Consider the following 27,904-nt stretch of genomic DNA (forward strand, 5'->3'; position numbering starts at 1 on the left):
GGGACAAATATATCGTGTTGGGTACTGATTTAATTGAGATGGAGAAGAGTTCCATCATGCCAGTATAAGCTGTCCAGTCACCACAGGTTTGGCCATGTACCACGTAGCAAATGCTTTCAAGCATACGTGTGCACAGATCTACCTTCTTGGCAATGTGCATTCTAATTACTACACAGTGCAAATTCTTGAACTTTTTAGCCTCTTATATACCTCTTTTTTTTTCCTCCCTATTGAGTAGAATACCACTTTAAACAACCATTATATTTAAATAGCCTAGACTACCACTTTTTAAAAAACAAGCCAACAAAGCACTGAATGTCATGGAAGTTCAGAAGAAATATCTTGAACATGCAGGTTTTACAATGGAAAATTGTTTTGATATCAAAATGAAAAAAACACAGTACAAATAACAAGTGCTCATAAGGAAAAGTGCTAGTTGCCCCAGTGTAATAATAGCAGTCTAGCTGGAGGTAATAACATGTCATAGTTCTACAACAGCAAAGAAATTGAATTTTCTCTGTGTACTTCAGACTGTTAAACTAGAGACTATGCAAAAATGTTATGTGGAGCATTAATATTATATTCTTATTTCTTTCCCCAGTTGAATCTGGCTTCTCAGTCTGTATTAGAGGGGCTAAATGCATGCTTTGACCACAGAGCTGAGATTTACGTTCCAGAATTGGGAATGAATTTTCACGTACAGCACAAGACGACTAAGATTTTTGGATGCCAGAATCCATACAGGCAAGGAGGTGGAAGGAAGGGTCTGCCCAAGTCCTTTCTTAATAGATTTACACAGGCAAGCTTATTTGTTTGGTTTAAACTACGTCATGATCCGGTCTTGTAGTTTTCTGATTGTATCAACACTCTGAATCCTCTTGATTTTACAGGTGTATGTTGATCCACTGTCAGCAGAAGATATGAAGTTTATTGCAAAGACATTGTTTCCTGCTATTGATAAAACTGTTATTGCTAAAATGGTTGCTTTCAATAACAAGGTAAATATATTTTAATTTCTTTTGTGTAGAAGTAGGCAAAATGCAATGAAATTGGAAAAAAATTAAGTCTCGTGTTATGCATTTTTATAGAGAGCTGCAGAGGTAAAAAAAGAGGGATGGAAGTATATGCAGAAGAAAGTAAAGAATACCACTAAACCCAGTACCTGAATTCTTGTACCTTGACAGTCAGATTCTTGGTTGATAATTAATGAGGCATTGTTTTTCACAGAAGAGAAAACATGCATACACAGTAGTAGCAATCTTAAGAGAAAGTAGTATTCTGTGACCTTGTGTAAAGTCTCCTACAGTAGCATCTTACTGAATGTTAATTTATAAGAGTGCAAGAGTGAACAGGAAATTGAGCTGAGTGTTGGAGAAATAGTAGAGGACAGACAAACTAAATCAAGCTTTAGTTCTGACATACCTTCAGCAAAGTGAATGTAACTTGCTCTTTTGGTTGTCATCTGTCTTGCAGGCAGTCCCAAAGGCAGAATTTCAGTTGAGTTTTTTGAAAAAATGTTTGAAACTACCTCGTGTGTAGAATAAAAGATTATATTTTTAATTACTGCTCTTTTTTTTCCAGATTGACAAAGAAGTCATGGCTGAAAGAAAGTGGGGACAGAAAGGAGGACCCTGGGAGTTCAACTTACGTGATCTTTCCCGCTGGTGCCAGCTAATGCTTGTAGATCAGTCACCAGGATGTTATGATCCAGGCCAGCATGTGTTTTTGGTATATGGAGAAAGAATGAGAACCAAGGAAGACAAAGAAAAGGTGAGCTGTGTGTTCTCCTTCCTTGCACTTCAGATGGTCAGGAAGTATTTACAGAAATCTAAGTGTAAATTTGAAGATTCCTTGCAATTCATTCATAGACATTATCTCTTAGAAGAGAAAAATTGATTTGTTTGGTATTTTGATGTTTGACATACATACCTGCTCTCCTTGCTGTTTGAAATATCAATTTAATTAGAATAAAAGTAGAAAGCTGATGTAAGTGAAGGCAAGTAGAATAACAAAGGACCAAAACAGAGCAAAACACAACATATTCTTGTGTGATTCTGTTTTAAATAATGTTTGCCACCCACTTTTCCCTCTCTTGCCTGGAAGTCTTTTGCTTTTGTTTAATTTCACAGCATTTAAAAGGTATTAAACTAGAAGTCAAAGGCTGAAGTTACTGATTGTATTTAACTGCATATTTTTCTCATGAGTTTATTTTCCCCTCCCTGTAATATTGTTATATTTTTGTGTGTTGTCAAAGAGCTTACTTAGTAGGTGAATTCTGTCCCAGTACTTTGTTAAAAAGAAACATATTTCAAGTCACAGGAAACCATGACTAATGAAGGGGTTGCTGTGGGCAGCTCACACTCGTGTTAACTGCTGGCTGTACTTTGAATTAGATTTGTGATTTAACTGTGTTAGTTACTGTCACATGGCTGTGGGGCTGAGAGGAAAGGCTACTTTAGAAGTAAATTTCTAAAAGTAAATATTTGAAACAATGGATACCTTGAACTGATAAGTCTCTTTTTTCCTCTTTTGACTGTTCTAGGTTATTTCCATATTTAGAGACATTTTTGGCCAGGGGGCCGATGTGTATACAGGAACCAGGGCGTTTCACATCAATCCATATAATGTTCAGGTAAACTGTTGATAAGAGATTTTGTGAGGGGAGAGAGAGGTAAGCAACTCGCACAGCTAAATGCTCCCGTTTGCCTCTTGGAGTATTCATCCATGTGTCTCTCATCCCTTTCAGATTGGTTATTCAGTTCTTTCTCGTGGCAACTATATTCCTCATCCTGGCAGAAATCTCTCATTTCTGCATCATTCACTGCAGTCCCTCGAGTCCATAATGAAATGTGTACACATGAGCTGGATGGTAATCCTGGTGGGCCCAGCAACTGTTGGCAAAACCAGTCTTGTTGAGCTGTTGGCCCATCTCACTGGCCATCGACTAAAAATCATGGCAATGAACAGTGCAATGGATACAACTGAACTCCTGGGTGGATTTGAACAGGTAAATGCTGTTTTGGTAATACGATAATATTTCTCCTTCCTACCTAACAGTGGCCAGTCACTGTGAACTTGGTGTTTACAAACGGAACCTAAGTCACCACGGTCTTCTGCATGAGCTCACTCTGTAATTGCCTGTTTGCAGGTTGATATCAATAGGCCATGGCAGCGCCTCTTGGAAAAAGTGGAGAATGCTGTCAGCACACTTGTAAGGGACAGTCTTCTCCTGACAGAAATTTGTGCAGATGACGCTGAACTTGTGCTGTGTGCTTGGAGCAATTTCATCCTGAATTACAAGCCCAAATCTCTGGGTGAAGGAGGTAGAAGTGTCACAGCTGAGTTAGTGAGCAAATTGGAGGGAATACTTGTGCTTACCCAGCGACTGAATAACAAAATAAATTCTTACTCAAAGGCAGGTATGTATGGTGGGCAGTTTAAAGTACCAAAATTCTCCTGTATTGAGCTACTCAACATATGATGCAATACAAACTTTTCTCTTGTATTCCTAAGAAAGAGAACTGGGATATGCTATTCTTGCATTTTTACTCTGAAGCACTTATCAGCTGATCATTATGCATGTCAGCAGAGTAACGTATGGGTTGGTTTTCCTTTTTTTATTTTTTAATCATTATTTAACATAAGGCATTAATATCCATCAAATTTCATCTAATAGGATGAAGGGGTGGAGAAAAGTATCTGTTTAGGGAGGAAAGTGTCAGTCTGGGTTATATGTCTCTGCGCTTGCAAACCCCTTCTGTTCATGTGGATTTGGCTCACGGGAGGCTACTTGAAGAGTTGGAGCCTCTGCTGTTATGTGCCCCTAAAAAGTAGGAAGCATATATGTTTATGAACAAAATAACGACTATTTTTCTTGAATGGAACAGGAAGCTTCCTCAGCAATGTAAGTCTCAGTGTAAGGTGTACTTCCTTTCAGAGTTTGCTCACCTGGTAGAAGAGTTCCGGCGCTTCAAGCTGCAGCAGGCCCAGGCTGCTGACTGTAACAACCATGGCACTTTTGAGTGGGTGGATGGAATGTTGGTTCAGGCCCTGCAATCTGGAGATTGGCTCTTAATGGACAATGTTAATTTCTGCAAGTAAGAGACTTTAGTGACCTTGTGTCAGTGAGTGAATCCTTTGACCTATCCAATTGACTTTGCCTCTCGCTGTATTGTTCACAGCTGAACATTTTGCATTTGATAATACACAGCAGTAGTAACTTAGATTTTTTGAAGAGTGTCTTCCTTCTTAGACATCTTAGCAGCTGATAGTTTTCCTGTTACCTTATTAAGTAATTAAGTGTTTTGCTTTTTGCTTAAGACTGGTACCATTTTGATTTCAGATCAGAAAGGGGTCAAATTGTTACCTTTTCCTAACCATATGAATTTCTTTTGAATACAGCCCTTCTGTGCTGGACCGCTTGAATGCTTTACTTGAACCAGGAGGTGTTCTTACCATGAGTGAGAGAGGGGTCATAGATGGCACAATTCCTACAATAGCTCCTCATCCAAACTTCAGGTGCATTGCATTTCTGTTTGGTGTTGTGGGGGGGGGGTTTTTGTTTTTGTTTTTCTTTTTTGTTTGTTTTTTTGGCATTTTATGTTCCCCCCCCCTTACCAAATAGCAGGTTTAGAATAAAAATGTCATCAGTGAGCCAGTCTTTTGGTATTTGGAATGCTGTTCAGTTTTCCATGTACTGTAGTAACACTGTCTGGCAAGGAACAAAACTGTGCTGTGATGAGTATATGAGAGAGAGCTTAAGAGGCTTTGCTTTATATCCCTGTTGCAGCACAGACTATTACACTGAAAAATTCATAGCAGTGTACCACTGCCTTGATTTTCCATTTCTAAATTAGGATTTCAGCACTTCCCTGTCTCACTGTAATTGAAGTTGAGGGAACATGTGTTGAAGATGGTGAAGTATTTAGATATGCTGGTAATGAAAGCTGGTATATGGACATAATAATTTTCTTCCCAGCTTTTTCCATCCCATCTATAAATTTGAGTTTCCTGCAGTGATGGAACTTCAAACCCCAACAAACCACTCAAACCAAAACAGGCAGTGTGTTGTCTCAGATCTGAAGCAGTCTTTGGGGAAGATGGGAGGAGAGCATATAGAGTATTCTGTATAATTCCTACCTCTTATAAATTCATGAAAAGAATATTGGGACTGATATGCTCTGGTTCCTCTAAATTGAAAACAACATTTTGACTTCTCAGAAACCTGTTTTCACTGCATTGTATCTCAGAAGTATATTTCCTCCTTGCTTTTAAGAGATGTCTACTGACAGTAATAATTACTTGGGTGTTGGATACTTTGGTTTTTAAACAGCACAGATTTATCTGAAGCTGCTGCTAAGAATTTTAAAAATCTTTATAGCTCAGAGGCAAATGATAAAACAGACATAACTCAGATATGAGTTAAAAGTCATGCAGAATATCTGTGTCTAATTTCAAAGTATAACTATTAATACAGATTTCTTATTTAAATTCAGTAGCTGTCTCCAGCTTTCTAGATATTAGTGTCCCCATTTTTATAAAGATGAATTTACTTTATGGAAGAGCAGATTTGGTGGTTCCGGAGCGATAGTTTAAGGACCTAAGTTACATCTTAAGAATGTAAGGCAGTGGAACTAGATGATCGTTGTGGATCCCTTCCAACTCGAACTATTCTGTTCTAACGTCCAACAGACTTTTCCTTTCTATGGATCCAGTTCATGGGGAAATATCCAGAGCCATGCGGAATCGTGGGATTGAAATTTACATTCCTGGGGAGAATGATGGAAATGTATTGGACAGTCTGGATTTGAAGTTACTCCTGCATGGCTTGGGTTTAGTTGGAGATAGCGTCTGTGACGCACTTATGGCTGTGCATTCAGAAGCCAAGGCGGCAATAGCAGGTAAAAAAAATGTCAGTTCAGTGTTGATTAACAGCTTGGGCTCATTACATACATATGGACAAACTCTTCAGTATTAAATCTTGGTTATTTTATCGTGTTACCTGCTGATACAAGTGCACGGTACTACTTGGGTAGTTTTGTATTGTTTCTTAGGTTTCTCAGAGAGTAGGCCCAAATCGTAAGAAGGTGGCAACCAGAGTGCTTTTTTAAGGAGACATCAGATACTGGCATGTGTCAGTTGTCTTGCTATAGGGAAAGCAATCCCTATATTCTAAGTAAAAATCAGCAAAATAGGCACAGGGCCTATTCAAGTTGTTCTTTGTAGCAAGGCGATGCTGTTTCATTCATCTCAGGTGCTTGATGTCTTCTTTTGAGCTAGTCAGCTGTTATTTACAGTCTTGTCAGATTTGCTTACTAACCTTGGGAAGAATCCATTCAGTTTTCAGGACACAGTAGGATTCATTTATTTTGAATCATCCTTGGCATATGAAGTGATGTTTGTCCTCAGAGGGTTAAAGGGCTGACAGTTGCTAAACATTCATATCACCCTAAATGCTGTGTATCTTTCAGGTTCTGTGTCATCTTTATCGCCTTTGCTTCAGGCTGCTGTATTAATTGTGCAGCAAATGCAAAGAGGCCTTGGATTAGCAAAGTCTTTTTACAGAGCCTGTTGGGAAGTTTATGGCCACTCACAACAACTCCAGATTAACCAAAAGGTAAAAGTCCTGTATTTGAAAGCTTCTCTTGTATATCTAGATGAGTGAAAAATGTAATGTCGTGAGGCTAGATCCTGTTTCCTAAGTGCTTAAGAGCAAGGGATTGATGAAGATTGTGCTCTTGGAGAGATGAATCAAACAATTCTGAACATCTTTCTAATTGTTTGTCAAGTGATGAAGAAAAGGGGTTAAGTGGCATTGGAGATACTGAGCCTTTTTTGGCTCCAGTGTAAGCAGTACAGTTCTCCATGTAACTAACAGATTGGTTGAAGCTCCAGAAGTTGGAGCTTTTTAGTACTGAATGGTGAAGTACAGTGGATTTCAGCTGTCACCTGCCCTCTAATGACATATTTCCTCAGCCTTGTGGCGTGCTAATGGAGACAGAGGTCAGATGAGTGAGAGTTGCATAAAGACTCTGAATTTGTGATGTGCTTTGGAGATAATCCCCAGGGGATAAACATGATTTGTCCTACATTTTGTAGACAGTGGCTCACTCGTTTGCAGCATAAGGGAGCTGGAGAATATCCTGTTTGGACTCTGAGGCTTGTGGTTTTTAACAGCTTCAGCTGAGACTTTGGGATATTAATACTGGTGAGCCTGTAGCCTGTAACACTGTGCACACTGTCATCTGAAGACATACTCACTTCATGTTTTAAACTGTACAGTATGTTATTCCACTTCTGGTAGGAATGTTTTGGCACTTTTATTGTGTAGGTTATATAGTGTTTCTAGAACATCTGGTTTATAATGATTTCATAATAAATACACATAATTAAAGAGTTTCCTGAGCTTCTAGGCATGAATACATGTTACATGTTTGAATATGATTCTAAAGTGCTTTTTGCTTGTTTGTTGTAGCTTGTGTTAGAATTGGTTATAAAGCATGCTTCCTCTCTGGCTTCCCATGAAACTTGGGGTGAATCCCTGCTAGGAATGGGACTGTGGCCAGACTCCCTACCTACGGGTCTGTTTGCAGCTGAAGACTCACTTCTTTCGACAGTCCGGAGTGATGCACAGGTCCTAATGTATTGTCTGCATAGACTAAACCTTAGAAACTACAGGTAGACTGGAAACATTTTTTTGTCTAATAATTAAGTGATATATGTGAACTACTCATGGCATGTCATTGTTCCCTGCAAAATTCTTCATCAGATTGCACAGGCAGAGATTGTGATCCTCGTGCTCTATAACTGTGTTCCTGTTACCTTTCCATGCAACCACTACAAATAAAAGTTTAATTATTTACTGGTTTAGGCTTCAGTCTTCAAAATACTCAAAATATATTCAAAATACTTAGTTCTTTATTCTGTACACTAGACCCATTTTGAGAGTTGTGTAGTGTATGCATTTAGCAGAAAAAGCAAATGCAAACATTGGATTTAATAGGTAATAAGAGCTACAAAATTTCTTCCTTCACTTTCCTTCTGAGCTTTAAAAAAATCCAAGTATTTAATTTAAAATGTTGAGGTGCTGGAGCAGGTCCAGAGAAGAGCAACAAGGCTGGTGAAGAGACTCAAACACAAGTCCTGTGAGGAGAGGCTGAGGGAGCTGGGGTTGTTTAGTCTGGAAAAGAGGAGGCTCAGGGGAGACCTCATCACTCTCTACAACTGCCTGAGAGGAGGTTGTAGCCAGGTGGGAGTCGGTCTCTTCTCCTAGTCAACTATCAGTAAGACAAGAGGGCATGGTCTCCAGCTCTGCCAGGGGAGGTTTAGGTTGGATATTAGGAAGAAATTCTTTACAGAGAGGGTAATCAGGCATTGGAATGGGCTGCCCAGGGAAGTGGTGGATTCTCCATTCCTGGAAGTTTTTAAGATGAGACTGGATGTGGCACTGAGTGCCATGGTCTAGTAACCATGGCAGTGTCGGATCAAGGGTTGGACTTGATGATCTCAGAGGTCTTTTGCAACGCAGCTGATTCTATGATTCTGTGAATATATTAATGATTGTTGGTATTTTGTGTTTTTGTATAATCGATTAGCCATCAGTTATTTTAAGTCCTGTAGCTTCAGGCGAAAAACCACATCTTCCTTCAGACAGAGCTGTCTGAGAGAAGCAGAGACCCATGTGCAGGGGGCATATGCAAGAATTATTTTTAATGATTTTTCATGAAACTTATTTTCACAACACTGGTGCAAAAACTTCCTTCCTGCCTTCTTTGTTTAGTAACCTACTCTGGACAGGTACTGTGGTTTGCTTCCACTGAAAGAGCAAGCGGTAGAAGTTAGTACGAAGATATAATATTGAAATTGTAAAACCTTAGCAGCATTCTGTGGTGTTTGCGTTTTTGTTTGCTTTTGTTTGCTTGTTTTTTAATCAAGGACACTTGCTTTCTTATCTTTGCCTGTTTTTTTAAAGTTAACTTCGCCTAACATTCTGTTGCACGAGTCAGAATTTCTCAGTGATCCACTGTGCATATTCACTTTGGCTACTGCATGAACTTTTGGCAATAGTGAGTTCCTAATGGTAGACACCCCCAACTGATTTGAAGTTGGAAACTGGTTTTAAAGATAAATAAAGGAGAAGAGATTATTGCATTGCTACCCTCTTGCCTGAAGATGGTTGCATCCTGAGTAGCTTGACTTGCAAAATATATTATTTCTTGGATCTGGCAGTTCAAGCCCTTAACTACAGGACTTATTTGTGTTTCAGGACACTGCCACTTACTCTGCAAGATCTTCAAAAAATTATGCAGTCCTCTAATCCTGAGAATCTCAAATTCAATCCTGTTGAGATAGATACAAACTGGATGGATAAAATGGAAGTTCTCCAGGCGTCAATCAAATTGTTCATAGAAAAGGCAACCAATCAAGATTGGAAATTACGAGTTAAATGGCTTAACTCCTTAGCCAAAAATCTGTCACAGGTGCTTGGTATGTAATTATTTAACTTTCTGTTTTGCCTAAGAGATGATTTGTTATATTTTCACAAATTGTAAGTCTTCTATGAAAATATTCAGACCACTCAAATTATAAGACATAAAAACTCTCAACTATCCACACTAAATTGAGGACATTGAGGCTCCACAGAGGGACAGAAACAGGTTGTGCATATTAGGGACAGCAGGAGACTTTGGGCTAAACACTGTCCTTTATTATTCAAGCATGTGTGTAACTTGTACCACTTCTGAATTATAGTTATTTTTGGATCCCTCTTGGTCTATGTATGCAAATATGCCTTTCTTTTCACTATTTCTTCTAGTGATAGTAAAACACAGTAAAATGTCTCTGTGTATTTGGTGTTAAAATACAAATGGTTAGAAAGCTGAGAAACTGCAGAACTGAGATTTACTGAAGCAGTGTTCACTGAACATGCAGGATAGTAGCTGAGATGAGCTATTCAGTGCTTAGTTACATGATTCATCGGAGCCTCTGGTGGTCTAGTGGTAAAGGCGCCGCGCTATCACCGTGGAGACCCGGGTTCGATTCCCGGTCAGGGCCACTCCCGGGCAGGTGGGGCTCGTTAGCCCTTAAAGGCAACCCACCTACGTCCTAAGGACCTCGCTGCCACCGTCCAAGCTCGCTTGGCCCCGGCAGATGAACCTTAGGATTAAAGGGTGGGCTCAGTTCCACGCACACTGTGTCTCACCTAAAAAATCCAATGCGCAGGCTGGAAGGTGGAAAGACCTTCCCCGGATCTTTGCTCGCAAAGACTGGCCATTAAATTAATTAACATGATTCATCACATTAAACTTATGGAGAATTTAGACAGGAGTTAGTCCAAGTAATTCACACATTTAACTTCCTTTTATGGTGTGAAATTTCAGTCTGTGTTGTCCCTACATTAATGGGATTGCTTCCCCTTTATTTTGCTGTCTTTTCAGGCAGGTAGGTCTATAAACTAGAAAATAGCTAGAAAATTACTTTAATGAAAAGTATGCTCTTTTTTTTTTAATTGGAAAAAGAAAAACAATCACAAAAATAGATGTACTGAGAGAAAGATTTGAAGGTATAAGCTCATGGATTTTCACAAGCCATAATTTTAAAGCATACGTAAACTATCACCAGTTTAACTAGAACTCTTTCCTGGTTTTATGTCTTCAGCCATGGCGTTTTGACTGCTTTTAAGACTGCTTGAAGCTAATATAAAATAGTATCAACCAGCATATCCAGAGTGCATGCACAGATTTGATTCAGTCTGTTTGTGCTGTCTCAGTTGAAGTTATTTTTCTTTATTTGTATTAAATGCTCTTTTATGCCTATGTTCTCTCCTCTTCACCTACAGATTCAGTGCGGGTTCAGCTGGAAGCAGGTGCTGTAGCCCTTGGTTGTTTCTATGCCAGTCCCCTCTCATCTGGAGTCAGTAACATGATCAAGTTGCTACAGCCAAATATGACAGGTACTTCTGAAAACAAAATGATGAAAGACATTGGTGCTTCCAGAGTTAAGCAGTATTTTGAAGAGTGATGCCCACTGCCTTTCTGACCTGGTAGTTTAGGCACCTTGTTTTTCCCCAGGATTTTTTGTGTTAGCCCACCTGAAACCCACGTTGTGGCCTCTAATTTTCCCTGGGTGTTTTGTGGGGCGTTCAGGCCTGTAGTTTCCTTTCCAAGCTTGTTAGGTGCATGAAAGCTACATACAGTGACACTGGACCTTTTACGGGTGGTTGGCGATCTCTTGCCTGGGTTATGGGTTGGACTTGTTTCCAGGTTGTCTGTTTGGGTACTCTGACTGCTGTTTAGTTTACTGTCACTGTTCTGTTTTACAGAACCTGCAGTCAACTTGATGTTTTTCTTTTTGGATATCTGGAGTGAGAGAGTTCAAGACTCTGCCTTCCTCTTAGGCTTCCTTCTTCCTTTCTCTGATGCTCTTGCATAGGCAGGAGGATCAAGAAAAGTCTTTCACTGAGTAATGTTTTCACTGCTGTTCTGTCTTGTCTGCCTTTCCAGATGAACATGTGATGCCTCTGGACCCAAGATGGAATATGCAGTTTTTGGAGATCATTAGAAATTCAATGAACTTCGATACAGAAATGGAACACACAGACCAGCTTCTAATCCTTTTGAAGTCTGCAGCAAATCGGTGGGTTACAAAAAACCACGACTTGTAAAGACTGTCCAGTGACTGTAATCAGTGCTGAGTGAACACTTGTGCTGTCTGCCAAGTATGTTTTTAGGTTTTGATAGATGTGATCTAAAATACCAGGCAGAGTTTTTGTACAGTTTGTTTTCTGTAGATGAATACTAAAACTAATCAGTTAATGTGAGGAGCAGAGCTCCCAGCATTCCATATAGGCTGCAGTACTTCAGAGACAAACCACAACTGTGGGACAAAGCAGTAAAGAGACTGAAGCAGCAGGGTGAAATCGCTGATGTAACTTAAATAGTTGCCCTATTTTTGAATTTAGACTGCTTTTCCTAATAAAGTAAAAAATATACAGATTTTGAGGTTGCAGCATAAGGAAGCAGCTGCTCACATATCCTACAGGCCATGGTGTTGCATGTGTTTAGTAGCTCACTACTGTTTTGTTCCTGGTGAAGTCAGGAATCGGCCCTTTGTGAAGCTTGCCTCTACAGAAACCATATTCAAGCAATTAGTTGTGCTGCACTTGGTTCTTTCATAATACAGTAAATGTAATAGGGTTCACTTTGTACTTCACCACTCTCATAAGGCTGAGGCTTTAAAATAGTACTGCCTTTTTAACAACTGTATTTTTACTTCAGGGCAGCGTTATTTCTTGACCGAGAAAAAAGAAGTCACACTGAGAAGAGTTTGATTGCCAGCAAGAAGCCAAGAAACAGTGTCTTAAGAATGTCTCTAGATTTCCGCAAAAGTGGGTTGATTTTCACTGTTGCCTTTGGTTTTATATTCAATTTGAAATATGGTTAATTTGCAGTATTACAAAATGCGTACTTTAAACATGGTGTGTCCTGAGTGTGCAAAGAATGTGTGAATGTAAAGCAGTCAGATGAGGACTAATGTGGTATCTAACACATTATTCTTAAATTAGATATACCTTATTTATGTCCTGCCTTTACTAGGTAATGAGTGAATACAATTTCTCTCTTAATTATCTAAACTTTAGGATAATGGTGGAGAGAAATTAGAATAGTGTTTTGTCTTCAGCTAGTGAGAAGAGCCAAGTTCTTTAGTTTTATGTAAGTAGGAAGTTTTACTTCTAAAGCAAAGGGTAAGAATTCAGTGATGAAGTTACTGTGCTGCGTAGAAGCAGTTGATCAATGATTCCTTAATTATGGGTTTTATATCTATAGATATATATAAAATGCATAGAGGAAATAGAGAATTGTGCAAGTAGCGAAGGACTGCGTTTATTACTTCAATTCTTGGAACTTTTCAGATTGTTATTTTTTTCTCAGCCTTAGAGAGGATCTAGTGATCAGAAGTTGACTCCTATGTGATGTGGCTGGAATGTTCAGTCTGTCTCTGCCTTTCTTTCCCTCTTCTCCAAACCTCAGATCCAGGAAGTTACAACTGTCTTCCTCATGCAATTGTGGTCAACCTCGTTGCTTTCTTTGAACTTTGGGATGCATTTGCACTTCACTGGGTGAAGTCTACTCAGGTGGCCTTAAGTGATGATGACATGCATGATGTGAGTAGACTTTTTGTCATATACGGAAGTTAAATGAAATCAGATTGTGTGCAGAACACTGTTTTTAGTTTCAGAGACCATGAAATAAAGCACAGTGCTTCTGTAGATATTCAGAATATGCCTGGCAGCAGGCAAATGATCATGTTTGCTTTAATGGCTGTATTTGTGTTCTTTCTTCTCATTTGTTCTGTGTGGAATGTAGGTTCTCACCCTGCAGATACTTAGGGTGGGAATTATCTTACCTAAATGTATGCACCTGGGATGTAGATAGTCAGAACTTGATCATCAAGCCTTGTAATGCCTGCTTAGGATGGCATGGTGCAGGGATTCCTTGCTTTTGGCTTGTGGTTCCACCTGCCAGTAGAGCTGTGTGATATTTTTAGAGAGCCTGTTGCTGAGTACTGGTTGTGGAGCACTAAATGCAAAACATTGTGGGAGTTTGAAGTTAATGGAAGTGCTGGTGGTTTTGCTCTTTCTCTTGCTTGAAGTACAAAGTATTCTGTAATATGCAGCAGTGGTAAAACTGTAACCTTTTTGGCTTGTTAGATTTTATACTGCTTGCTGTGGCGTGACCGGTTCTGGGCAGTCTCTGACACTGTGACAGTGGATTCCCCAGGGTTGTCACTTCTGTCTCTGCACTGGCACTGGGTTATGAAACACCTCATTGACAGAATTCCTCAGATGCTTATTGGATCAGACCAGAGCAAGTGAGTGTCTTTGTGTAGAGGCTCTTGATTTGTTTCTGTTAAATGTCTGTATAAATTACTCTTTTCTTTAGTATTATAGCTAATTAGCATTGTTTGCCATTAGTGTCCAAGTTGTGTTCCATCACTGATGCAAGTACAGTATACTAAATAGCTGTTCATTTTTAAAATTCAGGGTTCCTAACATTGGCTTCTGCTTGCTCAGATGATCATCTAGAATTTTTACCTCATTAGTGAAAGGATAAGAGAGGGACTTGCCTTTCTTATGCATCCTTTTGCCTTGTTTCTCAAGTTTCTGTTAACTGTGTGGGCTTTTTTCTCCCCCCTACCCCTCTTTTTTTTTTTCTCTCTCTACAAGGATTTCCAGGGAAATTCAGTCTGTTTCACAGCAGATTCAGAGCTGCTTGGTCAATCCTACTGGTGTTTCTGCCAATATGAAGATATTACAGAAGTCCCTAGGAAGACCTCTTCCTTTTAAGGTAGTTACTTTGTGGGACTCTGAAGAACATTAAATGCTTACTAAGAATTTGAGAAGATTTTTCTAAATTGCAGGGGTAAACTGCATTTTCTTATAAATGACAGTAGGTGCTGGTATTTTTATTATTTTGTGTATTTGTTGCCCCTGGTTTAGTTAGATTGCCATGTTGAAGTGCTGTTTGTCTGCATACTCAATGTAGTTTCTTCATGAGAAAATAGAAAAAACAACTTGACAAGGAGTAATTGTGGCCAACAGTTTCAGTTTCTGTTTTCTGCTGTACTGAGTAGGGCTACTAAAAGATTGTGAACTTGTTTTACAGTTGTTGTGTGCATGTGATTTTGAAATCTTAGTTTTGACTGCAGTCACAGATCTTGTTTGCTGTTTTGCTAGTGCTGCTGAAACAAATTGTCCTTTCCATCTTTCCAGGATAAACTGGGCATGGAATGTTTTTCTCAGTTAAAAGTCCTCAGCAAACCACTTAACATCTTGGAGCTAAGATTGGCCCTTGGAGAAAGCAGATGGCAGGAAAAAATGTGCTGTCTGAAAATTGCTGCCACTGGAATGAAGACGAAGAAAGCGTTGCTGCAAGCTGATGGTCTGATAATAAGAGCCAATCATTTAGAAGATGTTAGTCTGGGTAGGTGACACTTTTGAAGAGCCCAACAGGATGTTTTCTGTCATCTCCATTCTTTCTGTATAAAAATGGAAAGGATGTTAAATGTTCACTGGCAAGAAATACGGTACATGCGTTAACGTTCCTCTTACATTCTGTCATCAGGTCAGCTACAGATTTTTTTGAAAGCTGTGCATTCACACCTGAGAGCAGAAGGAGTTAAATATAGTCGTTCAGAAGAAAGGTTTCCTGAAGACACCATCTCCAACCAGTTAGACCCTGCCTTGCTAAATCAGCTCTGCAGTCAAGTTCAGCTGTGGCCTGCAATGGAATACATAGGCATGCTCTGGCAGTACAAAATGACAGCAGATTTTGTGGCCAAGGCTTGTACAAGAAGGTAAGAAGAAGGCTGGAGAAAGAAATCCAATATTCCTTTCATATGATTCAGAATCCCTGCCTAGAAGCTGCAGCTTTGGTACTTTACATCTCTGCATGTAAATCTCCATGTGTGTACCCGTATGTTATATATCTGTATAGCTGTGTGTATGGGCATGTACATCTCTGTAGGACACAAATACTTGTATTTGTGTATACAAATGCATGTGCACTCCTTGTCTGCATGCAGAATTGCACCTGGGCAAATATAAAAAGTATCAGCAGAGGAATGGTTTAGTGTTATATTAAGGAAGTAAATTTTTTCTTTTCTAGCTTACTTACTTAAGGCAAATACTTAAAGTCCCTTGAAGTAAACACATGAGACTCCAGAAGTTGCCTTATTAGTGGTAGAACGGGTTACAGATGAATGAAAATTAAAACCTTTTATGTAGTAAATGGCATGTAGCATTTTTTCTTTTGCAAATACATATTTGCCTTTTATTAATAAAATAGAAAAGTCCTTCAGGTTAGGAATCAACTTGAAGATGTTTATCACCGTGTTGCTGGGGGCTACTGCAGACTGGATTACACATGAAGATAGAGAAAGTACACTGGCATGCATGCTCCCTTTTGTGTGAACTATACACACATAGAATCATAGTTTAAATTAACATTTATTAATTTAGGAAGTGTTAGTGTTGTTTTAAGGGGTCAAGTGTATTTATTTTTTATCTGGCTTACCAATTTTTAAAAGAGAGCTATTCATTTATGGATTTCAGTGAAAGTAATTTTTTGTGCGATGAGACTCTTAGGATCACTGGTTCACTCTTGAATTCAGCCAAGTTCTGATTTTTTACAAAAACTATAAAACTAGAAGCCAGTTTGTTCCCAAATGCTTTGTATGCTTTGCCAAACATGTAGCTTATACCTACATGTTTCCACTTCTTCGTCTTTTTCTTGTGTTTTTGTCAGCTTTGAAGGATTCAAGTATTTTGGGTATTGAGTGCTTGTTCTTCTCCAGTGTTTAAAATGCTGCTGTTTTAACCTTTCAGTGACTTTGCCTGCCATTCTTGATTTGCTTTGCTATCAAAATAATTTATTTCACGTGCCCTGCTTAAACGTTACTTAGGTTGTACTTTTTTACCTGCTACAGGGAGAACTGCAGTCGAGAACTAAGCATGTGTTCAGATCTAGCTCAGTTTATAGCTTTTTCTCTGAAGATGACACCAGCTGCTTCTCATCAGCTCTCTGGACTGTGGCACTTGTTACACCTTAAGGAAGTAAGGACAAGTTTTAGTTTAATTAGCCTTGCAGATGTTTTCAACAGATTATTCAAAATATGTATATCTCTAAGCTTCTTGACATGCAGTTTTCCTACCTGTGGCTGACAAAATCTGTTCCTTCTTTTAATAAGGAAGGTTATTAACTGTGAGCCTTCAGAAAAGGCAATTAAAATATGATGTTAAAATATAAATAAAATACAATGAAGTCTTAAAGAACATAGCTCTGTATGATCTTGTTTGGTAGTATTGTTCCGTTCATCCATCTGTGACCTAATGGAAAACAGGAAACTGCTTGAATGGCAGGTGCCAGCCTGGTTGTATCTATGTATTCAAAGTAGCATTATGCTGAAAAATACTTAGCTCTGTTCCTGTGCATCTCAGTTTTCTTAGCTCTGTGTTGCAAATCAGATAGACCGATAAAGTTACTTGATGCACTTTCTGTAGAATATTTAATAACTCTGGTTAATATCTATGATACAATGGTTGTGTTCCCATAAGGCATGGTAAACCACAAGTTCACTTTAAATGCTTCAGAGCAGAGTATTGGATAGCTTTACCTGTTTATGCTTCTGCACCCTAGTGTACTGTAACAAAAGGTTTTACAGTCAGACTAAAGGCTATATTCAAACTACTAGCTCTGTAAACATGCTGCATATTTCACAGACAGGAGACAGTGCAGACCTCAGGTCTTTTTGTTGAGAAGAGATGCAAGCAGTAGTACTAAATCAATTTGAAAAGGATCTAGAGGAATATCTTGTTCTGTCTGTACTGAAAAACAGTATCATACTTTTTTTGTACTTTTTTTAAGTGTATGCACTTAATTCTCTTTTACTCCTGTACATTATTCTCACCTCTGGGTTTTTCTTTCTGCTTAGATAACCCCTGAAGAAATGTCTGTTCTGTCATCTCAACTAGTTAACGCTGTGCTAGCTTCCTTTTGGAGCAGTACTTTTACCACAGACCCAGAGTACTGGTTGACTTGGAGGCCACTGCCTGCAACAGAGGAAAAGAACTTTTCTAAATCCCATATGAACCGTTCTATGAAGGTTTGTCTCTTCTGACCTTATCAAACTCTAGGCTGAATACTCTTATTGAATAATTCAGCAGTTTTCTAAAACAATATGGTAAGTTCTAGCTTAGTCAGTGCAAGTTGCATCTGAAAAATCTAACTCTTAATCTCTTAATTTAGGGCCCAGGCATTTTGACCCGAGCCGTTTTCTCAAAGTGCTTCTTTGAAATTCTAACTAGCAGTAGCAAGACAAGCCAGTGGGATGTGAGTGAGCTTCCTGTTCTGTCATCATCCCATGTAACACTGGGAGAATGGATGGAGAGAGCACAGCAGCTTCACAAAGTCAGCACGGCACTATGGACCAACCTGGCTGTCTCTTCAATAGTGGATTTTAGGTATTAAGACTTTTCTTCCACATCTGTGTTATTTAAATCATGCACATAACAGAAGCTTGCTTACCACATGTAAACTTCTCTCATTCCTTTTCCTCCAGGCACACGGATGCTAGACTACAAGGAATAATGATAGGCAGACAACTCTCTGCCCTGATAGATCTGGTTCCAGTGGATCTTCAAGAAGAATTTTTGGAGTGCTGTGAGAAGCTCTACCTCAAGGATCCTGTTGCATATGAGTACCTTCTCAGGATACTTGGAAGCATCACTGATCAGGAGTTACTTCCTAAAGAATTCCTGTTTCTTCTGCTCTCTTGCTTGCATCAGTTCTATGGAGAAGGGCTTAAGGAGTTACCAGAGACAGCTTGGCGAGGAAGTCTCTGGGTGATTATTGGCTTGGTGCAGATCCAGGTGTGGGTCCCGCAGACCAGGTTTGATCCAGCTGTTAAAAGAGAATACAAGCTCAAGTATGCAAAGGAAGAGGTGAGTATGGAGCTGAATTAGCTTTTACCTTTGTAATGTACAAAATCAACACAGAGGAGTTTGGCTTGGGTATTCTTGGGCAAATATTTGATCGTGATTTTTAAACTGTACAGTTAGAACTTCTTTTAATGTCCAAGAAGATGGTGTACCTACTTGGTTATCAAAATAAAAAACCTCTGCAAATGGTTTTATTCTTTTCTTTTTAGTTACACCAGCTGGAGTGTGAATGGAAAACATACGATTTTTCGTCCCAGCTGCATACAGGAAAAAGTATTGAAGATAAAGCAGTCAGCAACTATATTCATCCACATATCAGGTAACATCCAGGCACTTAACTTGTCTCTTTTAGATTAGACATGTCATCTTTGTATGCTCAGGCTCTGAAGGCTTTCTCCAAGGCTTTACAATGTATGTCTTTCTGTAGAAACAAGAGTTGCTGATTTTAAAGTATCAGTTTCCATATTGCTGTGGTAAAGAAAAGTGCAGAGGCTGTGCTGTTTGCTTGCAGTGACTCAGGAATTGTCTGTACACTCTTTGTACTGCTATAAATAGAACAATTAAAGGATGTGGCCTTTGTATATTGATAAAGTTGAAGCTAGGCCCAGAAGTAAAAATAATGCCATACATCTAAATTACAGTGCTTTCTTTAAAATGTGACCCTGTTATCAATGAGTTGAAATTAGATGGATTGTTTTATCTTTATCACTGTACCTCCTCAAAGCCCTTCTGCATCCCAGTGCTATTTTGGAGAGTTCTTCAGCTGATTTTACTGGGGAGAAATCTCCATATGTGTATTTTAGCACTAGCCTTTGCCTGTGGCGCTGTGGTGAATGAAATTTCCTACCACATAGAGTACACTGTTGACGGAGATTTTAAGTGAACAGAGCTTTCTCCTTTGTGCAGGTGTCCAGGTGTGTTCCTTGTACATGGAGATAAAAACTGCCTATTATTCATGATTAATGGAAGTTTTTGATTTCATTATGATACACGTAGAGATAGTTCTATGCTATTGCTTAAGAGAATGATAGTCACTGAAAGCAGGTTCTGAATGGCTGTGTCTTACCAATTGCCTGCAGTAATATTACTTTTTTCTAAATGCTCACAGAGCTGTCAGGTAGCAAGCAAAAAAAAGCAACTGAAGTTTGCTGAAGTGGTGGTGGGAAGAAATATACATCTGCATGTTATAAGGATGCTCCTTTTTTCCCCTTATTTGCTGTTTTACAAAAACTAGCAGAATATTTCTGATTAAACTTTTTTATATATCTAACTGTTACGTTGGATATATTTAAGAAGTTTATATGAAACATGTTTCTATGTTTAAACTGGTCAATGTTATTTCTTAACAGACTGTTGCATGAAAGAATGCAAAAATTGAAGGAACAAATAAGCAATCTTTCCAGAAAAAAGGCCTTCAGGCCTCCAGCTCCGCTGTATGATTGCTTATTCCAGGAGGTTCACCAGTACATCAACAGCATAGCACGAGTTTCTTCAGTCCAAGATCTTGTAAGCCGCCTTCTACAGTTCCTCCGCGGAGAAAGACCCAAATCGCTTCAGGCAGTACAAAACCTGTTAAATGAAGAAGCATCGTGGCAACAGTCCCACCATCAGTTTAGAAAACACCTGGCAGAGGAGTATGCTGTATTTCCTGATGCCGTCATTCCGCTGCAAGCTGCCATCTTACAGTTGCAACATGGCATGCGATTAGTGGCTTCTGAAGTTTACGGAGTACTCCAGACTTTTGTGTGTCCAGCTGACCTCACCAACCTCCTCAAATCTTTGTTGACATTTCCTTCTGTTGGCCACGCCTTCCCTACCTACTTTACTCGGGCAGAAATTTTATGCTCAGTGAATTCAGTTGAGGTCCTTCATGGACTTAAGAAGTTTTCTCTGAAGCACTCTGAAGGAGAATCTGAGGGAGCTGAGCAGCCTTGCCCAACTCTGGAACAGCTCCTAGTGAATGCTTTGCTGCATCTTCGATGCCATGTACTATCCAAAGGAGAGATGGACCAGAAATCTCTGCAGCTTTTTAGACATCTGTGTCAGGTAACATCTGGATGCCAGTAGCTGGGGTTCTTGCACTAAACTACCTTGTCCCCCGTCAAAGACATGGATCTCTTAAAGCAGGTCTAGAGGAGGGCCACAGACATTTTCAGGAGGCAACCCCTCCTGTGAAGACAGAATGACAGGGCAAAGTTTGTAGAGACTTTATAAAATGGCTAAGAAAAGGGTTTAGAACTTGACCAAACGCTCTGTTGCACACTGTTGACTTTGTGTTTTTCTTCTTAGCTTGTTGAGAGTGCAGTTCACAAATCTTAGATGGCTTTGATTTATACTGTTGTAGACTGTAGAAAAGGGAAGAGCCAAGCAAAGTACATGCTGCCCCTTTGATGAAAAATGAAATGATTTTAGACATTGACTTGTGTAAAAGCGTATTGCTTTGTGTTTCCTTAGGCAATTGTAAATGAATGGGATGAACAGGAACGCCGTGCCCAAGAGCAGGAGGCAATGGAACGCAGTCTGTACAGATACAGAAGTAAAAGTCATGGGAAAAGACAGAGTGAGGAAGAAGAGGAAGAAGAAGAATTCAGGAGGAGATTTCCTTTTCATGAAAAGGTAAAAATTGTAACTATGTAAAGAGATACAAAAATTACATCGTAAGTAGCTCCTGAAAGTAAATGCAAGAAATAAGATGAGGACTGAAACGATTTTTTCTTTAGCCAAAAGCAAAATGTGGGGCAGATTTTGATAGATATTAAGTATTGTGCTTTTATTTTATTTTACATTGTGGTTTAAGAAAATTTTTGGAATTAACTTCTGACTTGAAGCAGGCTGTGGCTCAAGGGAACAATGCCAAGTTACATAATTGCATGACAATATAATTAGGTATTTGTTGTAAAATTCTGGAATTTGATTAATTTAGTAAGTAAGGTCATATGAGGTTCTATTACCTAGGGAGAAGGTAATCTTGATTAAATAAAGCAGCTGGGATGTAGCAGTTCAGGTTTTCAAGCGACCACACAGCATTGAGTTGTTTCATCAGCATGCGCAGTTGCTGCTGCTTTTTCTGAAAGAGTTTTAGTTGGCAGCAGCTCCAGGATCACTGTACTGCACCCTTGCCTGCTGTGGTGGTGCTGTGAAACGTTCTGTAGACCTGTGTTCTGTTTCAGACTGACATCTGAGATGAGAGGCAGGCAGTGCTTCTATACGGTACCAGCTGCAAATCATGAGCATGTTGCTGCAATGCCAAAAAGTGCAAAAAGGGAGATGGGGAGAGAAGGCATTAAAGGAAGAAATTATAATTTACCTTTGATTATCATGTAATATGCAGGACTTTGAAGATATCACAGCTCAGCCAAGCCTAGAAGAAAAAATGGAAACTGAAGAACCATCGGAAGACCACCTGGAAGTTGACAGAGCCCTTTTGTCCAAGAGCTCTATGCAAACAGTAATGATGGTTCACCAACAGTTGTGCTTAAACTTTGCTCGGTCCCCGTGGTATCAGCAGAGGCTGCCTTCTCATCAAGCCAAGCATTATTTCAGTACATTTATTTCCTGCTATCAGACTGGTGCATGCCTGGTGTCGCAGTTCTATCCTTTAATTGGTAAGATTGCTGGCAATATTTCAGATACGCAGGTTTAGCTTTGTAATGTTTTGTTTCAAATTAATTGCATTACAGTCGTGAAACAGGTCTATTATGGGGAAAATGCACAAAACTGAACTTTCTTTTTCCAAAGAATTTGTCCTGTGTTCAGAATTGTCTTGTGGAATGCTTTGATTTTTATTCTTTTATGGATTTTTTTAATTCCATTTGGGAACATATAAGACCAATAGAGTTTTAAAATAAATTCAATGCTAATTGAAATTTTGATGAATGAATCTGTATAGTCCATGGAAGATGATACACTTGCAGAAATGTCCCAGAATTAAAATTAAATCATTTCAAGCAACTGTGCAAGACCTCAGGATCATCACTTTACATAGCAGAGCTGTATATTTCAATTCTGATCTAATAAATGTATCTCTGCAATTAAAGTGAAGCACGTAAGGGCTGCTGTTTCTACAGTACCTTATTTTTGTGTGTGTACCTGAGGTGTGAGGTATGTGGGATTTTTTTGTGTGTTGAGTTACTTTTCCGCAGAACCTTCCTGCTAATTTTGTGGTAATATCTCCTTGATGTGAATTTATGCACAGGGGAACTGTGTTCTTCTGACAGGATCACATCCCACCTTTAGGATGCTGATTTTACTTCTACAGAAAAATTTGATAACACAGAGAATATAAACTCTTATTATGTCTCTTTTGTTCCGTACTCCCATCTCATTATTTATGAGTGGCATAGTCTAACATGCTAAGGCTTGAGATACAGGGGAAAAAAGTCCCCAGCTCCATCTATTCAGCTGGAAAAAGCATTAGTCTCATGTGTGATGTCTTCCTTACTTGCCTCCTAGGTGCCGAAATGAATGATCATCTTTTGGGAAGCCAGCTTCTACTTAGCACTCTTCTTCGCAATACCTTTTTTGAGGAATTGACTTCAGACCTTGTGCTACAGCAAGAGGGCCCATATGACTTCTATCAGCACCCTAATATTCAGCAAGTCCGACAGTGCCAACCTGTACTTGATAATTTTGCTAAAGAAATAAATGGGCTACTGCAGGAATGGCCGGAGCATCCAGTACTCGTGCAGGTAAAAACACCTCAACAAGTATTTGGGGGAAACTGAAGCATTTTAGGATTGCATTTATGTGTAAATATGAGCATAGATGTGCATAGATGTTCATATACTTGCCTAGATGTTGTCTGTATTACTTATGTGGATGTTTTGAAGCGATATCTCTTTATTCTTAAAAGGTATTAGGTATTACTACCTGTTCTATTTTACCTATGAAATGTTAAGTGATATTCTACCTATTCTCATCTTAGAGCTTTAAGCAATCTTCAGTCTACCATAGCTTAAAGATCCATGAGGTCTTTTGCTGTTTGTGCTCCTGTTTTTTAACAAAGTTCTTTCTTTCCTAATTCTTTAGAATGCTTATTTTTAGTCCCCCTTATGGGACCTGTGTGGCTATCCGGTTACATTTCTTAGAGTAATACAGAAACTCAGATGCTATTGGAAGTCTTTGCATTAGGTCATTTGTGCTCCTGTCCCCAAAAATTGAGAAAGCAGTTTAAAAATTAAAAAAAAAAAACCACAAAAAACAAAACCACCCAACCCAAAACCATTCTTACCTCTTGCAGGGGAGGGTTACACTTATAAAAATTAACTTAACTTTATGACTAGTTTTGTTGAAAAACAGTTACTATAGGTGGAATGCTTGTGTTTTTATTCTGCAGCTGTTAGTTGTGATGGACAGAATCCGGAGTTTTCCACTCTCTAGCCCTCTCTCAAAGTTCCTGAATGGCTTGGAAATTCTTCTTGCAAAGGCACAGGTAAGAAAAAAGCTAAGGGGAAGTTTTATTTTCTCTTTCATGATTCCTTATTTATATGGGTACCATGTTTTTAATATGAAAGCTGTCTGCTTGCCAGGATTTGAGGAAGTGAACTTGCTCCATGCTGACAGTTTAAAGTATCCAGAATACTGCAAACCTTGCCATACACAGACTAATTTCTGTCTTTGTATAAAGGATAACTTACTTGTTTTCCAGGACTGGGAGGAAAATGCTAGTCGAGCTTTGTCTTTGCGGAAACATCTTGATTTGGTCACACAACTGATTATTCAGTGGCGCAGATTGGAGCTGAAGTAAGAACTGTCCTTCCATACTGCTTTTTCTTAGATACTGTAACCTTTCATCTCCAAATGGAGGCACATTCCAATTCTGAATTGCCTTAATTGTGGAAAATGCTTCTATATGCCTGTCCTTGTAAAAATGTGGGGGAAAAAACCCAACTAGCAGCTGCAGTGGCTCAGAATGAGCATGTCCAGCCCATGGGGACCCTTTGTATTTGCCTCAGGAGAGAAGAAGCAGGACAGATGACTGCAGTTCATCCTACTATTTTCCCAGTGCTCTCCTGTTTTCATCGTAGGGTTTACTAAGCCTGCAGTTTTTTGTCTGTTTAACAACCCCCACATTAAATTTTCCTTAAAAGACCATGTAAAATGTTTATAGCCACACTACACCACGATCGGGAATTCCACAAGCCTGCCTCAAGTTCTGAGCAAAAGAAATTTTTGAACCTGCCTCTGATGGGGTTTGTTTTACCATCCCTAGTTCCCACACTTCTCTTAAACTTAATAATGTTGGCAAAGCAGTGATTATCAAGAGTTGAATGTATATATTAAGCACATGTGCAAATTATTCCATCCTGTAATATTTCCCATTAGTTTAGTAGAAACAGAGAATAAAGTTTGTGTTGTTTTGAAGCCCAAATTACCCATGATATTTTTGCTTTAATTTTTTTCATTTCTCCCCTTCCTTATTGTTTCCAGTTGCTGGTCAGTAAGTTTGGACAATATTATGAAACAGCATGTAGAGAAATCCACAAAGCACTGGTTCTCAATCTATCAGATGATTGAGAAGTATGTTCAAGAACAGACAGAGGCAACTACAGAAGGTAAGTGCTGACTTTAGAATGAATGTGTGATGCTGTTCTAGCAATTACTAAGGATGCATGATTAAAGTCCTAAGCACCAGAGTTTGACAGTGCACTTCCAAGTGTAGTTCTTTGCCCTACAATAAATTCCGTGACTGTATAAGATCTTATGTATGGAGTGAACTTCGCTTGTATGTATTTCTGAAACCACCTGTGGCTCATAGGGCCAACACTGTAGGTGGTGTAAAGAAAAAAGGATGTGTGTGAAAAGCATCAGAAAGAACATAGAACTATGGCAGTTGTACGTCGTGCACATGTAAACATTTCAAACAGATTTGGAGGGTAGGATGCCTCCAACTGCAACTCAAAAAGGCTTCTCATTTTTAGCTACAGAAAGCATTACTCATATTGGAGCTGAACTGCTTTGAACATTGTGTATAAAGCCTAAAGAATTCTTACAGTTGGTATGTTTTGGTACATACCGTTCTTAGCAACTCTGTCTGTAGCTGTTCATGTTACATAAAATAGGGTAACAAATATAGCTCTCAGTCCCTTGCCTCTGACAATTCAGTGGAGTTATAAAGATGAAAGCAGTACCCTCTGGCATAAGGCAGAGTTCTTCCAATCTCAGGATTAATTAATGCACTTACTTGATGAGCTTCAGATCCTTGGGTTATGTAATATATGTTATGTATGTCTTCTATAGGTAATACACTGTATTCTCTACCAGATTAGTCTACGATCTATTTCTGTCCTCGTGATGTTGAGGAGTTAAGGATCTGGCAGCAACTAATTTGTAGTATGGCTCACCATGACTGAAAAAGCCAATCATTCATAGAGAATAGCGAGTGTTCTTTAAATACCTGATGGACTCTGAAATTGGACACCTAAATGACCTTCTCAGTCGCTGTCTTTTTCTCTGTCCTTTCTTCCAGTGTGATGTTTGTTGGTTTTACTTATTATTAAATTAGAATTCTTCCCCTCCCTGCCCCTTTCCTATTTTGTTTGGAACCTTTCCTAACAAAGACCTGATGTTTCAACTGAAGGTTTACAAAGAGAGAGCAGGCCACAATTTTCATGTTGATCTTTGGTTTCTTTTCTCTTACCTCTACTCTAAATTTCTGGTGCAATGTTCAGAAACTGAGCGAATGGATCTGAAAACCCTGGTCAGCACATTACAGGCTTTCATTGAAGGCTCTACTCTGGGAGAGTTTCATGCACGGCTTCAAGCGCTACTGGTTTTCCACTGCCATATCTTGCTGATGCCTCAAGTAGCAGAAAAGGGTAAGTTGTTGGCATGACCTGTGTTGAATCATCTTTACAGCAGTATGGCTATTGGGTATTCCAGACTTTCCAAGCTAAGCTTCGTGATTCCAGAAAGAACTGGGCTGCATTTATCATCGTGATACTGAAGAATATCCTATTGTAAAGTAAGATTTTTATTGTCTCTCCCTTCTAGATGTCCTGTGCAGCATCCTGTGGAATCTGTACCATTATTATAAGCAGTTTTCAGCGTGTGTTGAGGCGAGAATCACTGAACTTCGTCAACCCATAGAAAAGGAACTTAAGGTAAAAGGAAACTTGGCTCAGACAATGCATTGATCTAATCAAAGGAAGAGTGGAGCAGATATTATTTGAATTTGTATATAATAGTCCTGTTGGCCACTGAAATCTCTACTACACATTTTCTTCGGCAAGAATTTATTTTAGAGAGGGAGGGAGGGGGGCTGGTTGAAGGCTTTAATGTTTGATCAGTCCCATTTATCCATGAAAATTTCTGCTCAGTATTGAAGCCCATTCAGATTTCACAGCAGTTTTAGCATAAACACATATATTAATTTAATAAGATGCATATGCAATAATTTGGTCACTTACTAAAATGTCTTGCATTTTAAGACTACCCGATCATCATAGCTGATCAGCTTTAAAGATCATCTTTGATATGGAAGTACTTCATTTTATTTATATAAGTAATCCCATTGATTATTTATTTTCCTAATAGGAATTTGTGAAAATTTCGAAGTGGAATGATGTCAGCTTCTGGGCTATAAAGCAGTCAGTTGAAAAAATACGCAGGTAACTCAGAACTTGAAATTAAGGTCCCTACTTAGAAACTTCCTTCTAGATGATTTCTCTATGACATTAAATTTGAATGAAAGAATATGTCTGTTCTTAACACACTAGAAACATTTATTTCCAGCAGATGAGAGATTTCTAGGATTATAAAACCCAGTAACATTTCTGCTTTCCTGTGGTAATCAGAACCCTCTTTAAATTCATGAAGAAGTTTGAAGTTGTTCTGAATGAGCCATGTCAGCCTGCCTTGGTGGAAATTGGTAAGGAAGAGCAGCTGGACTGCGTGGAAAAGCAGGAAGAATCTGAGAACAAAGAAACCAAAGTTCAGAGGCTAAACAACACATTAAGAAAGATTCTGTCTGCTAGAACAGATGTTGCCAAGGTAACTGCATTCTTTATTCCGGGTAGAATATTTTCTCTATTTTCATCTATATGTTGCTTTTCACTGATTTATGCAGGAAAATCTTATGTAAGTGTCAAATCTGTTGAATATATCATAAACTTTTTGGTCTTACTTGTGTTCAGTGTTATGAAATTGATTGAGGATTTGGTTTGTTAGTTGACTTCCAAGGTAGTCACCTTCCAAGGTGACTTCCAAGATAGTTAATAGGGGTTATTGGTTTTCCTTCTAGAAGTTTCAAGTTGTCTTCATTCCTTAAAGAAGATGCATGCAAACCTAATTTGAACAAACTCTAGGGATTAGCTTTGGACATGCTGGGAAATTGCTTATGTTATTTAATAATTTCTACTTGCAAACTGGTTTTGTTGTTCTTTGGGAACAAAATTTGTATCTAGTGAA

The 27,904-nt window shown here is 38.9% G+C and overlaps 1 protein-coding gene across 1 annotated transcript in view; it reads left to right on the plus strand.

Moving 5' to 3' along the window:
* Nucleotides 1–27,904, plus strand: part of MDN1 (midasin AAA ATPase 1) — a 95,083-nt gene that overhangs the window by 39,546 nt on the left and 27,633 nt on the right. The window contains exons 38-73 of the mRNA XM_050316778.1: nt 602–799; nt 891–998; nt 1,582–1,770; nt 2,543–2,632; nt 2,747–3,007; nt 3,149–3,419; nt 3,938–4,097; nt 4,402–4,518; nt 5,692–5,900; nt 6,471–6,616; nt 7,475–7,677; nt 9,266–9,486; nt 10,838–10,951; nt 11,502–11,634; nt 12,276–12,385; nt 13,029–13,162; nt 13,709–13,869; nt 14,225–14,345; nt 14,771–14,981; nt 15,123–15,354; nt 16,486–16,612; nt 17,491–17,661; nt 17,805–18,019; nt 18,118–18,499; nt 18,706–18,815; nt 19,846–20,542; nt 20,951–21,112; nt 21,828–22,101; nt 22,949–23,184; nt 23,832–23,927; nt 24,144–24,238; nt 24,926–25,050; nt 26,167–26,313; nt 26,489–26,598; nt 27,032–27,105; nt 27,292–27,487. Of these exons, the coding sequence (XP_050172735.1) occupies nt 602–799; nt 891–998; nt 1,582–1,770; nt 2,543–2,632; nt 2,747–3,007; nt 3,149–3,419; nt 3,938–4,097; nt 4,402–4,518; nt 5,692–5,900; nt 6,471–6,616; nt 7,475–7,677; nt 9,266–9,486; nt 10,838–10,951; nt 11,502–11,634; nt 12,276–12,385; nt 13,029–13,162; nt 13,709–13,869; nt 14,225–14,345; nt 14,771–14,981; nt 15,123–15,354; nt 16,486–16,612; nt 17,491–17,661; nt 17,805–18,019; nt 18,118–18,499; nt 18,706–18,815; nt 19,846–20,542; nt 20,951–21,112; nt 21,828–22,101; nt 22,949–23,184; nt 23,832–23,927; nt 24,144–24,238; nt 24,926–25,050; nt 26,167–26,313; nt 26,489–26,598; nt 27,032–27,105; nt 27,292–27,487 (6,606 nt within the window). The remainder of the gene's footprint in view (nt 1–601; nt 800–890; nt 999–1,581; nt 1,771–2,542; nt 2,633–2,746; nt 3,008–3,148; nt 3,420–3,937; nt 4,098–4,401; nt 4,519–5,691; nt 5,901–6,470; nt 6,617–7,474; nt 7,678–9,265; nt 9,487–10,837; nt 10,952–11,501; nt 11,635–12,275; nt 12,386–13,028; nt 13,163–13,708; nt 13,870–14,224; nt 14,346–14,770; nt 14,982–15,122; nt 15,355–16,485; nt 16,613–17,490; nt 17,662–17,804; nt 18,020–18,117; nt 18,500–18,705; nt 18,816–19,845; nt 20,543–20,950; nt 21,113–21,827; nt 22,102–22,948; nt 23,185–23,831; nt 23,928–24,143; nt 24,239–24,925; nt 25,051–26,166; nt 26,314–26,488; nt 26,599–27,031; nt 27,106–27,291; nt 27,488–27,904) is intronic.

The sequence above is a fragment of the Myiozetetes cayanensis genome, unplaced genomic scaffold (genome assembly GCF_022539395.1).
Source record: "Myiozetetes cayanensis isolate MyiCay16 unplaced genomic scaffold, myiCay2020 scf2-11, whole genome shotgun sequence".
Lineage (NCBI taxonomy): Eukaryota > Metazoa > Chordata > Aves > Passeriformes > Tyrannidae > Myiozetetes > Myiozetetes cayanensis.